We start from the raw sequence: 16,239 nt of genomic DNA, 5'->3' as shown, positions 1-16,239 counted from the left end.
ACCACCGGAAGAAAACATAACAACGCAAAATTCACCACCTTCTTGCCAGGTTTCTTTTAAAATCAGAAATAAAATCTATTGTAGAGTCACATTTACAGATGAGTACTTAAGACTATGCTACAGTTGAAATTTTCCTGGAATGCTAAGAAATCACCTGTAAGGAGCCCTTTTCTATAAGTTCTCTCAGTGGCATGAAGACTTTAAACATTTTAAGTATGAGCTCCATAATTAATTCTCAATTCTGAGAAACATTTGAAAATCACCTGTTTTGCCTCTCAGTATTCTGAAGCTCCCTGTGGTCCCTTTTCAGGTGTTTGGTCAAAGACGTAAAGTACTCTTTTAAAAGATTCTGGAAAGGCTGCTGCTTCTCTGGACTAATTATCTCACTAGGAGGAAAGTTCAAATTAAACTTCTCTGCAGCACTCTTGACTTTCCTTGGTATAAGTCCAGCAATATCATCTCCACAATGGCGACAGAAACTAATAACCACAGAAACATGAGTGTGGGATTCTCGATCAGCATTAATAATACTTTTTAGCTGTTCATAGATTAAGGAAAGACCTTCTTTGTCAGTGAAAATTCCCACTATTGTCAATTCTGCAATGAAACGCAAGTCAGTTCTTAGCTTGGTAATGTTAGGCGTTTTCTCCTCTTTCCTTGCTTCGAAATGTTTTTTCCACACCTGAAGAAGTGAGGGTGCGAAGTCAGCATACCGCTGGTGAAAGAGAGAGCAGAGGTGCACGGCACAGTTCACATCAGAGATTTTTAATTTTGCTTCCACAATGGAAGCTACGGCTTCTGCAATATATTTGCTTAAATTCAGGCCATTAAAATCATGAGACAAGGAGTCTCTCTGCTGTTCCGTAATCGTTTTTAGTTTCTTGACAAAAGCAGTATTTTTCTTTAAGCTTGAATCTAGGCGGCTAAAGAAATTTTCCTCTGGTCGGTTGTCTGGAGCATTTTGGTTTTTGCTTCGGAGTTCCTTTCGTAACTGATGTCGTTCCCAAGCTTCCTGGTGAAGCTGAAGGGATTCTTCTTTCTCTCTATGGAAAAGACAATACACAAATAAAAATATACATTTTGAAGCAGCAATTATAAACCACTTAAAAGTAAAAGCCAATGAAAGAGTATGATCTAAGTATAAGTACAAAAGGTACAAAAAGACTTTCCACTACTCTCTTTTTTATTTTTGTCTTGCTGTACTACAGAACCTTGGGCTTTACATATGCTGGGCAAGCATTGCACTACTGAGAAGTATTCACCTCTTTCAATACTTTCAAAGGTATCTTGTTAATGACTTAATAGCACAGTAAATTATCACACCTACTGTGGTAGAATATTTTAAATTAACTAATCCAGATTGTTAATCATTCTATCAATCTACAAGTTTAATTGATTAAGACATATGTTCAATATGTAAAATATAAAATGATATGCCTGGGAATGATACAAATTGTTTAACAGAAGCATTGGGCAAATAGAAAAACATTTACACAAGAAACATTTCAGGTAAAGAACATCCATTATAAAATATATTTAAAATGTTCTAAATTGTTAGCCGGGCGTTGGTGGCGCACGCCTTTAATCCCAGCACTCGGGAGGCAGAGGCAGGCGGATCTCTGTGAGTTCGAGACCAGCCTGGTCTATAAGAGCTAGTTCCAGGACAGCCTCCAAAGCCACAGAGAAACCCTGTCTCAAAAAACCAAAAAAAATAAAATAAAATAAAATAAAATAAAAATAAAAATGTTCTAAATTGTTAAGAACTGTTTTTCCATATTCAGCATTTATCAAATCATTGGTAAAAACCAATCTGAGTAACATAAAAATCTGCCCTTAAAAAAGAAAAGGGCCAAGCATTGGTGGTGCATGCCTTTGATTCCAGCACTCAGGAGGTAGAAGCAGGCGGATCTCTGTGAGTTCAAGGCCAGCATGGTCTACAAGAGCTAGTTCCAGAACAGCCTCCAAAGCCACAGAGAAACCCTGTCTCGAAAAACTGGGGAAAAAAAGGATGATGATCCTGGGCTGGAGAGATGGCTCAAAGTTAGGAGCACCCCGGTTCAATTCCCAGCACCCATACTGCAGCGCACAACAATCTGGAACTCCAGTACCAGAGAATTTGCTGCCCTCTTCAGACTTCCAAATACAATGTATACATGTGATGCAAAGACATACATGCTGGCAAGCACTCGTATACATAAAGTAAAAATAAAATCCAACATCAACAAAAAGAAAAAATTATGACTGAAGGGACTCGAACATGGCAAATATGGTGCCAATAATTTTTGCCTTATCTTTCTCCTCCATTTCCTTCAACTTGCTAAACTGTTAGATTACATTCCTAAAGATACATAGCCGCCAAGGTCTATTCCCTTATAAAGTCTTTTCCCTTATCTGGTCACTTTCTCCTCCTGAGGCTAACTACAAGGTCCAGCTATCAAAGTATTGAAGTATAGCAATCAAAAGTCGCCTTCTGGCTATACTAGTTAACATGCCCAAACAAAATAAACCAACTCATCTCTCTATCCAGGGGCAGTCCTTTGTCCCTAGTGACAACTACCCCTTCCCTGTTTCCCTTGTTCATCTTCCCTTCCCTTTCATCCTGTCTCCTGTTTTTTTCTCGTATTCCCTGCCCTTTGTCCCTCTGAGGCAAATAAATATCCTTTGTGCTGAGAACCTGATCTTGGGGTATCTAGTGCCAACTTCAAGGTCCTTCCAATGACTTAGAAAGTTTGGGAAGGAACCTGAAAAGAACTACTACCTGTTTAAAATCCTTTAATGAATGCAAATAAACTGAATTTTACCTAAAAGAATAGCTAAAAGCTGATACCCATTCAGAAAATAGAATACGTTTAAAGGGAAGTAATGACTTGGGGCAGGGATAGAAACAAAAGACAATTTGATTTTAGGATTTTAGAATACAGCCAGGTGATGGTGGTACAAGTCTTTAATCCCCACACCCGGGAGGCAGAGGCAGGCACATATCTGTGAGTTCAAGGCCATCCTGGTCTATAGTGAGTTCCAGGACAGCCAAAACTGTTACACAGAGAAACCCTGTCTTGAAACAAAACAAACAAAAAAGGTTTTAGAATATATGTTTTCAAATATAAATCTGCAAAAAGTAATTTTCCTCTTCCTGACATAAACACTTCTTAAATACTCTATTCTACCTCCAGGCAGAGAGTTAGGATATATTATCAGAGGCACGGCATTTGATATAGAAATCTTTCAGTCACATAAACTACAGGACTTGTAACAAAAAAAAAAAGCTTGACTCATTATGCATTTGAATTAAACAAATCAATTTCTCCTGTACTAAAAACATGGGAGTCCTTATAGACAAATAACACAATGTCTTTAGGAAAGGATTGCAGGATGTAGCTCCATGGCAAAGTGCTTATGTTTCAAGCTCTAAGGCTTTGGGTTCAAGTCCAACACCATTGAAAAATAAAATATTTTCTTGGAGAAAAGTAGGTAACTGTTGATTAGGCCAGAGTAGGATGTAGGCTAAGACTGGTTTGTTATAACATTCTATTTTTTGTAAATACTTGAAATTTTTCCAGTAAAAGATTAGGTAGTGGGGCTAGAGAGTTGACTCAGCAGTTAAGAGCACCGGCTGTCCTTCCAGAGGACCTGGGATCAGTTTCCAGAACCCACATGGTGGCTCACAACCATCCACAACTGGTTCCAGAGGCTCCAATACCCTCTTTCTGGCCTCAGCTGACACTGTGTACATAGACATATATGCAGGCAAAACACTTATACATATAAAATCTCCAAAAACAACAATAACAAAAAAATGGTTATTTTCAGTTATTTTAAAAGCACTTTGAAGCCAGGTGTGTTACGGTACACACCTTTAATCCAAGCACTTGGGAGACAGAAGCAGAAAAATAAATCTCTGAGTTGGAGGCCAGTCTGGTCTACATAGTGAGTTCCAGGACAGCCAGACCTACATACATAGTGAGACCCTGTCTCAAAAAAACAACAAAGCAAGCTAACTTTGAAGGGGCAAAGGAAAGCACTGTGAAATTCAAGTATGTTTACCAATTAAAATTTCAGCTAGATGGGTCAGCAGGTAAAAGTGCTGACTACACAAGCCTAACAACTGAGTCTGATTCAAAAAAACAAAAATTTAGTTTTAGAAGAAAAATTAATAAGCAAAAAATCCTTAAGAATGATGGTTGTGAATATTCTAAAATTGGGCACTACAACTGCCTTCCTGACCTCTCTTACTAAAAAGGAAGAAACTGAGACCAGAGAAATGTCTCAGTGGTTAAGAGGACTTGCCATTCTCCCAGAGGACCCAAGTTTGGTTCCTAGAACCCATTATCGGGTGACTCACAACCACCTCTAAGTACAGTTCCAGGGATCTGGTGCTCTCCTTTTGGCCTCCTGGGTCACCTGCACACATGATATACACTCACACAAACACATAAATAAGAAATATATATTAGTAAGTAAGTAAAGGACAGATTGAGGGATTGCAAAGTGTATTGCAAAGTACATCTTAGTTGAAGAGCACTTGCCTAACATGCAGAAGGTTCCAGGCTTAATCCCTACCACTGAGGGGCCAGGGGAAACTCCATGATAAAAGCTTTTACAAACAAAAACCCAGATTACCCTAGACCTCATAAAACATTAAAGACTACAATACTTAAAGTACCTCAAACATGCCCCTAGCTTGGAGACCTAAACAAGTTAACATCCTCCCAAACTTCAAGAAGCTGCAGGCACATTTTATCTGAAACAACCACCCACTCTCACTCCTTCACACCATAACTAAGATGTCTTACTTTAGCTGAGCAGCTGCTTCTTCTTGCTGCCGTTTGGCCTGCTCTTCCTGCTTTTTTTTCTCTTCCTCTTCGTGTTTCTTCTTTTCTTCCTCCTCCTTCTTCTTTAATTCTTCCTCTGCCTTCACCTTTTCTTCCTCTTTTTTCTTGCGTTCTTTGTCTTCTTTTTTTCTCTTATCTTCTTCAAGTTTCTTCTTTTTGTCTTCAGGGACTTTACTGACCTCCTTCTTGGCAGAGATCTTGAGATCGTCTTTTGGTTTCTCCTTGCTGCTCACTGGCCGCCTTTCACTGCAGTCTTTCTCCTTGTTGTTTAGTAAAGATTCTTTTTCTTCCATACTTGCTGACTTTTTACGCTCAGCTGGCATTATGTGACCCAAGACAATCTGTGAGAGTAAAAGAATGTCAGTACTGTGAGTAGAGTAGCTTTTACTTAATGATATGACATTATATTTTAAACAAAACATATGAAGTTTGGCAACCATGAAATTATAAAATATATTCAAAGTAATATTGCTGTGATGAAAATGTCTTGGGGACTAGGGGTGTACTGGTGGTAAAGAACTTGCCTAGCATGCACAAGACTCAATCTGCAGCACCGCTAAAAAATTGTTGGTTTCATTCCATGTTTTATCATTATAGTTATTCCTATATCTAAATATTTTTGTTTGGTTTTGTTTTTACTTTTTTTTTTTTTTTTTTGGTTTTTCGAGACAGGGTTTCTCTGTATTGTTTTAGAGGCTGTCCTGGAACAAGCTCTTGTAGATCAGGCTGACCTCGAACTCAGAGATCCGCCTGCCTCTGCCTCCCGAGTGCTGGGATTAAAGGTGTGCGCCACCAACGCCCGGCTTTGTTTTTAATTTTTTTTTTTTTTTTTTTTTTTTTTGGTTTTTCAAGACAGGGTTTCTCTGTGGCTTTGGAGGCTGTCCTGGAACTCGCTTGGTAGTCCAGGCTGGTCTCGAACTCACAGAGATCCGCCTGCCTCTGCCTCCCCAGTGCTGGGATTAAAGGCGTGTGCCACCAACGCCCGGCTTTGTTTTTACTTTTTAATTAAGAAAATACTCAAGCATAAAAGTGGGTTGGGCATGGTGGTGCACACTTTTATCTCAGCATTTGGGAAGCAGAAGTAGGCAGATCTCCATGAATTTTGGGCCAGCTTGGTCTCTATATCAAGTTCCACGCTCGAGAGACCCAATCTCAAAAAAGAAAGCATACCAAAAGAGTGGCAGCACAGCATTTGGAACATCTAGACATATTATCAGCTCCAACCACAATGAACTCCAAAACAATTCATCACTGAAACTGGAAACATCATGAATAAGTTTTAAACCAAGTTTTTTACGTGTTAAGAGCAGTGCCCAGAGGCCAAGGCAGGAGACTGCCCTAGTTAAGAGGTCAGCCTGGCCGGGCATTGATGGCGCACACCTTTAATCCCAGCACTGACAGAGGCAGGCGGATCTCTGTAAGTTCCAGACCAGCCTGGACTACCAAGCGAGTTCCAGGACAGCCTCCAAAACCACAGAGAAACCCTGTCTCGAAAAACCAAAAAAAGAAAAAAAAAAAAAGAGGTCAGCCTGTATTATATAGTGAGTTGCACAGCAGTTTTGGCTATATGGTTAAGTCCTTAACTAAAAAACAAAAAAAAAACAGATAGGCTGGCAAGGTGGCCATGGGTAATGGTGCTTGCTACCAAATCTGATATCCAGGAACTCACATGGTAGAAGGAGAGAACCAATTCTTACAAGTTGACATCTGACCTCCTCATATGCTAATAAGTAAATAATTTTTTGAAGTTTTTTTAAAAATGATTTCCTTATTTTTATTTTATGTGCATTGGTGTCTGACCTGCATGTATGTCTGTGTGAGCATGATGAATTACAGACAGTTGTGAGCTGCTATGTGTGTGCTGGGAATTGAACCCAGGTCCCAGTGCCATCTTTCCAGCCCCAATTTTTTTTTAAGTTTTTAAAGGAATAAGAAACTAAGTATTGGGGCTGGAAAGATGGCTCAGCGGTTAAGAGCACTGGCTGGTCTTCCAAAGGTCCTGAGTTCAATTCCCAGCAACCACATGGTGGCTCACAATCATTTGTAATGAGATCTGGTGCAGGTATACTTGCAGGCAGAACACTGTATACACAAATAAATAAATAAAAAAAAAAAAAAGAAAGAAACTAAGCATTGGAGATGCTGCTCAGTGGAAAAATGCTATGCTTGTTTTAGGCCCTGAATTTGATCCTTGGCACAATGAAACAAGCAAGTAAGTTTGTCTTTCACTCTGATCATAGCTCAAGGAGAGAATGCTATCTAGCATGTGACCTGGTTCAATTCTCAGCAACCCCCCAGAACAAAGGAAAGATACTATTGTACTATTTTATACAATATTCATGGGATGTGTTTACACAAGAGAATAATTACAAAGCAAAAACTCTTGCTACCTACAAAACAATGGAAGAGTCGCAGATTTTACCCCATTATTATAATATTTTTTTTAATTTATTGCAATATTCTGCCTGCATGCATGTCAGCCAGAAGAGGGTGCCAGATCTCATTACAGATGGTTGTGAGCCACCATGTGGTTACTGGGAATTGAACTCAGGACCTCTGGAAAAGCAGTCAGTGCTCTTAACCTCTGAGCCATCTCTCCAGTCCCAGCCATTCCTATAATCTTACCAAGCTTTTAAAATAAATTTATTATCTCAAATTAGATCAGGCTTTTGATCTCATTAGTAAAAGGCAATATTTATCAACACAATGATTAATAAATCTGTATATTCTGTTCTGGTATTTTTTGGTTTTTGTCTGTTTAGCAGTGATGGAAGTGAAACCCCAGCTTTCTGCCCACAAGGTAAGCACTCTAACACTGAACTGTATCCCCAGCCTACAAGATAATTCACTTTTTGAGGAACTAGAAGGTTATTCCATATCCCTGAAGTAGCTAGCACCTCTATGCCTCCCATCTAATAAATGCAACAGTCCCTCCTCAGACAGGACAACAAAAACTACTCTAGATATTAATAACTGCTCCTGAGGGACATAGTATCACTGGCTGAAGAACTACTGCACTAAGGTACTTCAAGATAAAATCTGTAATTCAGTTCCTCAGGACCACCATATTTCAACTCTTTAGCTCCCCATGCCTAGTGGCTACCTAACAAAATAGTACAGATACTGAACATTTCCACCATCATAGAAAGTGCTATTTGGACAGCACTAAACAAGCTCACATCCTTAACTGGCAACTACAAATACTGGAAGAAAACAAACAAACAAACAAACCTGTATATCTCATCAAAACACAGGAGTTTTCTAAAAACATATTTTTCTACCCAGAACTAGTTATCTCATATAATTTTCAGGCAATATTTTTATGTTCTAATTTCTAAATAGTCTACACGTTTCCTATAAGAAAACCACAATTTAATTTATAAAGTAGAAAATTACTTAAACTTCTTGGTGTCTTAGTAAAAATTAAGGATATACATAGTATTCTTAAATATTTGCAACTATAGCATTTAAATTCTAGCAAGAAACCCCAGGTTAATAACTAAAACATTTGCAATAATAAAGTATAAATAAAAAGGAATTTACTTGAACACGATAAAAAATTTTCCCAGAAAGGCAACCCAGACCAGAATTCTGGAAGTATATAGCTTAGTGGTCATGGTCTTCACCTCCTTCAGCCTCCCCCTTTTGCCTTTTCCTTTCCTGTTCTCCAGTATATACCCACCTTTAATGTGAAAATGCCACACTCTAAAATTAACTTTCAAACAGTTTACCACTAACAGCTAGTCAAGGGTACCACACTAAACATTTTATGTACATTCTCACTTAATACTAAAATCTTTATGAGGTGGGTATTGTTTTCCCTATTTTATAAATGAGTAAACTGAGACTTAACCAAGTAACTTGACCAAGGCCTCCACAGCTGGTGATAGAACTGGAATGTGAACCAACAGACTTAACCAAAGTTAAGAACCCTGAGAGTACCACACAGTGAAATGGAAGACTTGATCACAGACACTTGACTATGACAAATCATAGAATTGTGAATCTCAGTAGAGGTCTCTGATAATGGCTAAGCACTTGCTACATACTGATTTTAACTTATTAGCACACTCTAGCTGAAAGTACAGAGACAACATAATGTCTAAGGTAATAACACAATTTTACTTAAGGGTATTAATCATTCAATACAACAAAATTTTATGAAATTTGAATTTTGTGATTTGAAGTATAAACAAGATATTTCAAGGATTACAAGAGCACACAATTCTGAGGCAACAAAAACAAGGACATCAGAATTTATGGCTAAGGTGATACTTACAAATTATATCTTAAATTCTTCTAATGCATCAACACACTCACTTTTTATCTAACAAACCCATGAAAGGTCATCATTTATAAGCTCAACAAGGTCCCAAATGTTCATGACTTTCCAATTGTCATTTAAAAGGAAGTAACTACTATACTAATAGATAGCAATAGTCAAAGAGAAACTGAGACAAATCCTGTTTCAGAAGATGATAAAACAGACTCCCACTAAGATCTGTAAGTCTTGGTGTCAGAACTAAATTTTTTTTGGGGTGGGGGGAGGTTCGAGACAGGGTTTCTCTGTGACTTTGGAGGCTGTCCTGGAACTAGCTCTTGTAGACCAGGCTGGTCTCGAATGCACAGAGATATGCCTGCCTCTGCCTCCCAAGAGTGCTAGGATTAAAGGTGTGTGCGCCACCACTGCAAGGCTCATAACTAAATTTCAACTAACAAATTTGTAAGAAAAAGTGCAGGCAACAATGCAACTTGTAAAAACAACCGTTTTCAAGTCAGAGTTCAGGTTTGCATCCCAACTCTGTACCTTACTAGTTATGCAAATCAGGCAACTTAACTACTCTGTTTATTCTAATTATTTGTCAATGAAATGGAACTATTGCTATCTATTTTAAAGAGTTACTAAAGTTATACCACAGTGGCTACCATAAAGTCATTGAATACATGTGAATTCTCTTTCACACCTAACCCTGAAAAGGCCATTGCAAGATGAGAGATCCTTAGAATTGGAAGGACTGTCGGATTTTACCCACTGCAAGCTTCAGCTTTTACACTGAGTGTCAAAGGCAGTGTGATCTGCCCAAGACTGACCAACAGCATCAGTGGCTATCCAGCTCTCTCTCTCCCACAAAAATCAAATAAACTAGAGAACAAACACGAATCTGATGAACACACATTGTATCTTGCCAATTTAAAAAAATTAAACAGCTCATATTTTAAAAAATACTAAATTCTTACTTTAATAATTCCAATAATAGCTAAGTAATTCACCTAAAGTACTCCCAAATTTCCCATGTAATATTCTATGAAAGTATAAGTGGTCTTGAAATTGAAATATGAGTAACTCTTACAAACTATTTTGCTGAATACAATTTTATTCAGACAGCCCTCAAAAGTAAAGTATGGTTCAAACCACCTTTCTAGTTCCCCAAATAGTACCCTGACACTGGTCTGTATTATTTTATTTGGTTTTCTAAATATATTCTAAACTTCCAAAAGAAAGTAAAAATTATTTTACTAGTAAACAGATTCCAGTGCAGTGTGCTAGAGAGGACAGGGAATGGAGATGTTTCCCTACTAAAGCTATAACTTCACTAAGTACCATATGGTCTAAGTATGAAATCACAATTAGACTGTTCTGAAAATACTACAGAGTAAGAGAATGCTGGTTTACCTTTCAAGTCTGTGTTTTGAACTCAAAATGTTCTAAAGGTATCAGCACAGAGATATCTTCCAGCCTCTGACTTTATTCTTTTACAAAGTCCTTATATATGTGAGACTCATTCAAATTTTTCAGAAATTTCACCACAGCTCAAAAACGGCTTTCCTGTTGATCTGTACGACTTTTATGACCACCTAAAAACTATGACAAATGAGAAGGGTCAGTGACAGTCTTACTTTCGTCCAATGTGTCAGTCACCTCATTTAAGACAGCAGGACTAGTCGCTACCATGTGCACCCCCAAACCTGTAAGCAGCCTCTGCTTGGCTCACCAGATCAAACATCATGTGATCGCCTCCTTAGTTCAACAGTACTAGTAAGAGGGTACTGAAAGTCTTGGGGAAGAATCAACCAGCCTACCTGATTAAAAGGAAGTAAATCCCAACAGGTCCACCATCCGCAGGTCCACCCCAAGCCTCTTCCCTGCACACGCACCTCCCACAAACCCCCGCTGTGGTTCGGTGTCCCACCACGGACACAGTTCCCGGCCACAACTCCCATTCCTCGGGGGCATCATCCCAGCCCTAACCCTAACTTCCAGCCCCACACTCCTCAGCACCGAAGCCGCTCGGGTTCGTCTGGCTACTCTCCGTTGCCCCACTTCCTCGTCCAAGCTTCCCTCCAGAGTCCGGAGCTCGCCCCAGCCTCTCCTCGTACTCCTCCACGCCCCCGAAAACCTTCCCCCTCCACAGCAGGCTCCCCCGCCGCCAGCCCCGAGGCCCGGCCCAGGCATGTGGGGCAGGCATCTCTTCTGCCGCCCCTCACGCCAGCCTCGGCCGGGCCGAGAGATCCCCACATTGACCAGCCCCTCCGGGAGAGGGGTCTGAGGAGAACGACGTCCGAGCCGCTCGTCCCTCCACTGCTCGCCGCCCCCGGAGAGCTGGAGTGCCGAGTCGCCTCTCGGGTCCCTCAGGGAGTAGGAGTCCAGGCCGGTCCCCCTCGCCGCCAGATCTTCCCCCTCGCTGGAGCTGAGGGGAAGGAGGTTCCCTGGGACTCACCTAGAGCCTGTTGTCAACATTAGCCCCGGGTTTCCCAGCACCAACTCCAGCGCTCGGGCTCTCCCCTCCCCTCCCCCCACCTATCTCGCAGCCGAGGGCCCGCCTTCCCTCAGCTCCCCCTCCTCCCTCCGCCCGTCGGCCCTCCCGCCCGCCACTCACCAACGCGGTCCGGCTGCCAGGGGGGCGGGGCGGAGGGTGGGGAAAAGGAACAGGCTGCCCGCACTATTGCCCAACCAAAACTGACCCTCGCCGCCAGTCCTCGCTCCGTGTTGAGACCCTCATTTTGTCTCTGAAGTGATCTACATATGCAAAATCTCAAATGTATGCTACTCGCTTCAGTGACTTGTTCAAATTCCCCTATCTGTGGATTTTTTATGAAGGCAATGAATAGGGCACCTGCTTCCAGCGCATCCAACCAGGGCCTCAGCGGAGGGAGGAGTGTTCCAAGGACCGGGGGCGGGAAGTGGATTGGTCGTCAGGAAAGGGAAAGTGCCTGAATTGGAGATGCGCAGGCGCAAACACTTGGTGCGGGGAGGGGAGGGGGGAGCCGGAATGAGGCGGGGCGGAACTGAAGGAGGCGAAGGAGAGTGGTGGGATAGTAGAATTACGGAGCGCTATCGAGGACAAGTTTGGTCACTTGACTCGCGGAGGAGTTTCCTGATGCTAACTTAAGGGAGAGGTTCAAGGAGGCAAAGTTTGATTGTACTAATACCGAAGAATTGAAGATCTAAGAAACTGAAAACTGGAGAAACAAAAGAATATGGTTGGTGAGGAAGGTAGAGGTTGCTTAGGAATAATACTAGACTGAAAGTCTCGTGGGGGACTTTCCAGAATCAGTTTCGGTTGTTGGACCTGAAAAACAACTAGAATGGAGAGCAATCAAAGCTTATCACATATGGTTCTTCTAGAAAGTCCTCTATTGTAAGCATTTTAATTTTTACAATGAAATGAAATCACCCTTTTTTAAAAGGATGGGATTACGAACTTGAACCAAGTAGACTTTGAAATGCGCTGTCAGCTGCTCGACCTGCTGTTTTTCTAAGTGGATGTAATTGTGCGTCTGACCTCCGAGTTTTGTTGAAATTGTGAATCTGCCAGGATGTGCATATGGTTCCGCTCTGGCTGGCCCGTAACCAAAGGAACAAAGGTGCTGAACAAACCTGTACTCTTGCTTTACAAGAGGAGCCCACACGATGATCCACCATCCCAACTACTTGAGATGTCTAGACTCCTTTTTATTCAGCCTTTGCCCGTTAGATTGGTCCTTTCTTTTTTCTTTACCCCCTTTTGTTATTGTTAAGTAAATCCTCGTTCAAGTTATGCACTTCCTGTGTTAATTTTGTTCTTGTTTCGAACAACCACTAAGTCAATCACACGAAGAGTACCAAAGTAGAGAAAGATAAATACTGCCATTCTGTACCGTTGATAAGTAAGAGTTTTTTTTTCCTGTGACACCACACAAATGAGGACAACTTACATTTCCCCACTTTCCTTTTCTTATTTTTGTCTCACTGTTTTATCCTGCTCCAGATCTGGGTCACATCTGTAATACCGCCACAACAGGAGGATTGACACAAGTTAGGGGCCAACCCTGCACACGTAGCAAAATCCTATCTCAAAACGAAGAATTTATTTCTTGGGCCTGAGGGATATAGCTTAGAGCATTGCCTTAAGTTGCCTGAAGCTCTGGATTCCAACTCAGGATCCCACTTTAAAGCAGAAGAAAAGGAAGCTGGGGACATTGCTCATCAGTTACAATCACTTGTTGCTCTTGCAGAGGTCTGGGTTCAGTTCTTAGCACTCACAAGGTGGCTCCATCTCCAGCTGACCCCCTCTTCTGGCCCCATCCAGGCACACATAAAGTAAACATTTTAAAGACTTTTAAGAAAAGGAAGGAAAAAGAAAAGATTTAACCCTGTGTTAATGAACAAGTTCTCATCCTAAACAAGTCAACCCATGTCTTGTTAATAGGTGCTATTATGAAACCTTGTAAACACGGGGATGAAAAGAGAAGAGCTAAGATACAGCTCAGTGGTAGAGTATTTGTTTAGCATGCAGACAGTCCTGGGTTTGCTCCCCAGCATTAAATCACAGTATTTTAATACACTAAAGCCTGACTTACCCACCTAGATATAATTAAGAGGACAGTTGAAACCCGGGAAGGGATTCTGCCTAAGAGATGAAAATTTAACATGGATGCTGCTACATATACAGCACGGTTTCATCCATTTCAAGCCTGTGTTAAGTTCAACAGAAATTGGAAATATTTCACCTACCTAACCTGTTAAACATTCTAACTCAGCAGCACAATATGCTTAGAATATTAGTTGTTAACTCTCATGAGCACTGAGACATTAGCAATTGGGAATTGCAGCTGCCTAGCGTCCAGGCTAAAGTTTGCTATCTTCAGGAGGAAAAAAATTCAAAATGTGAGTTTGTAAGTTTACTTTTGTACCACCATAAAGTCAAAAATCCTTAATTGAACCATAGTTACATTGAGGACCATCTTCAATCATAAAAATGGGTAAGATTGCCAAAGAAAATAACAAGAAGTAGAAAGCTCAGGACTAATCCCAGAGAAACTTCTAAATATATAAAAGATAGGTCTGTAAATGGTAGATGAAGGAGAAAAAGGGAAACCAGTAAGTGCTGGTGTCATGAAAGGCAGAGGAAGAGATGTTTAGGGAAGGAAAGCAAGTAACTGTCGGTGCCACTGAAAAAAATGAATATGATGATGAGAAAAGGGTTCATTTCAAGAACCATATTGGCCTGGCATACGGCAGGTTAATAAAATATTAAGATCATTGAAGATTAATTTGCAGAGAATATGTTATAATGAAAATGATACAAACAGGAGAGATATCTGATGATATAGAAGAGAGCAAAAAGGCTGGGCGTTGGTGGCGCATTCCTTTAATCCCAGCTCTCGGGAGGCAGAGGCAGGCGGATCTCTGTGAGTTCAAGGCTGGGCTGGACTGACAGCCTCCAAAACAATACAGAGAAACCCTGTCTCGTAAAACCAAAAAACAAAAACAAAAAACAAAAGAACAAACAAACAAAAAAACTAGGAATCCGTGCCAAGAAAACGAACTTCCAGAAGATTGAAATGAAAGGGCAGGGTGGGGAGGAAAAGTTTTCTCAGCTATCATAGCTAGTAATGGCAGAGGTTTGTGAGTGTAATCTGTCCTAATTTCTAGTATCATTTCATTTTGTGCCACAGAATAACCAGTCAGTGTATCCTCTGGGGAAGCAGATGGTAAGGTGAGAGAGTCAATTCTCTGCCATCTAATGGTTCTTCACTATTGAACTTTCTAGCTCTATTTCTAGGTCCCTAATGTGGGCTATCAGTGATTAAATAGTCCACACATAATTCAGAACTTACATTCCCAAAGCAACTGAATACTGGTCTGTTTCACACTTACCTTTGTGTGTGTGTGTGTGTGTGTGTGTGTGTGTGTGTGTGTGCGTGCGCGCGCCCTCGTGGGACATTTTGTTTATCACAAAGTGATGTGCTAAGGCTTGGGCTAATGTCAACATATGTACAGAACTGAATAAAGTGGATCTCTCAGAAGTTCGCCTTAAAAGGGGAGATAGGAAGATAAACAAGGATGTTACATACAAGGAAGTGTTCAGTGCTGGTTCTGGAAGGGAGTGGAGATGGGCCTTGGGATGCGGGGAGATAAGGAAGCCCTTGGTGTGGTCATGTCCAGGCAGATGTCTGCCAGGCTTATGGGTGCTGTTCCAAGACGGTCGGCTGCAGAGAGCCACTCTAGCCTCAGAAAGAGAGCAAGCTGGGCTCAGAGCACAGTACCTGCTGCCTCTGACCAGGGTCTAAAGAAGTGAACCTTAACAAGTCCTGGCTACACGTCTGTCTTAGGGTATCCTGGTGTAGCTGTACAGAACTCACTCTTTAATGAACGTGCACTGGGCCCGGAGAAATGACTCAGGGGTTAAGAACACTCATTGGCTGCTCCTTCAGAGGACCTAGGTTTCATTCCCAGCATCCTCTTGGTAGTTCTCTTCCAGAGGATCTAATGTGACCTCACAAGAAAATGCATGCCGGCTAAACACCCATACACATAAAATAAAGATGAGTATGCACAGAGATCACCAGGAGTTTGACCCCTAGTGGCCCATACCTGTCTCGCTCCCAAACTCCAACCCCCACCCCCACCCCCTGTAACATGACTCGGAAACACTGCCTGGCTGTCTGTGGAGGAACTCTTTCCCTCCCCTCAAATGCCTGTGTGTCGTTTCTCTACTGTAGGCCTGACTGTCCTGGAACTTGCTCTATAGACCAAACTAGCCTTGAACTTAGAGATTGTCTTGCCTTAGGCAGTGTCACCATGCCTTGCTTCAGAATATTTAATAGACCCTACTTCTGCCTTTTTCTGTGTTGGTGAGTTCTTTCACAGCCTGCTCGTTACCAGCTTGTCAACACCATCTCTAGCAGGCAGCCTCCTGAGAGTTAAACACTCTCCTTGCAGTCTTGGAAAGAGTATCGCTTCACAAAGTATACTACAAATGAGATTTTTACAACTATCACAATCAGCCGGATGTTGGTGGTGCATGCCTTTAATCCCAGCACTCGGGAGGCAGAGGCAGGCAGATCTCTGTGAGTTCGAGGCCAGCCTGGTCTACAGAGTGAGTGCCAGGATAGGCTCCAGAGCTACACATAAAAACCCTGT

At 41.4% G+C, this 16,239-nt stretch overlaps 1 protein-coding gene and 1 long non-coding RNA gene across 2 annotated transcripts in view; one reads left to right on the top strand and one right to left on the bottom strand.

Moving 5' to 3' along the window:
- Upf2 (UPF2 regulator of nonsense mediated mRNA decay) overlaps positions 1-11,647 on the bottom strand; it is a 101,230-nt gene extending 89,583 nt beyond the window's left edge. Inside the window, 4 exon segments of the mRNA XM_040755526.1 lie at positions 264-1,043; positions 4,794-5,173; positions 10,507-10,695; positions 11,552-11,647. Of these exon segments, the coding sequence (XP_040611460.1) occupies positions 264-1,043; positions 4,794-5,155 (1,142 nt within the window). The 5' untranslated portion in view covers positions 5,156-5,173; positions 10,507-10,695; positions 11,552-11,647.
- Positions 10,752-12,871, top strand: LOC121143519. The gene is made up of 2 exons (XR_005880746.1): positions 10,752-10,801; positions 12,522-12,871. It is a non-coding gene; the product is annotated as an uncharacterized LOC121143519 (long non-coding RNA).
- The last annotated feature ends 3,368 nt before the right edge of the window (positions 12,872-16,239 follow it).

The sequence above is a fragment of the Mesocricetus auratus genome, unplaced genomic scaffold, assembly GCF_017639785.1.
Source record: "Mesocricetus auratus isolate SY011 unplaced genomic scaffold, BCM_Maur_2.0 Super-Scaffold_100013, whole genome shotgun sequence".
NCBI classification, from domain to species: Eukaryota; Metazoa; Chordata; class Mammalia; order Rodentia; family Cricetidae; genus Mesocricetus; species Mesocricetus auratus.
Note: the sequence above shows the minus strand (reverse complement) of the source record. Positions and strands in the feature narration are given on the sequence as shown.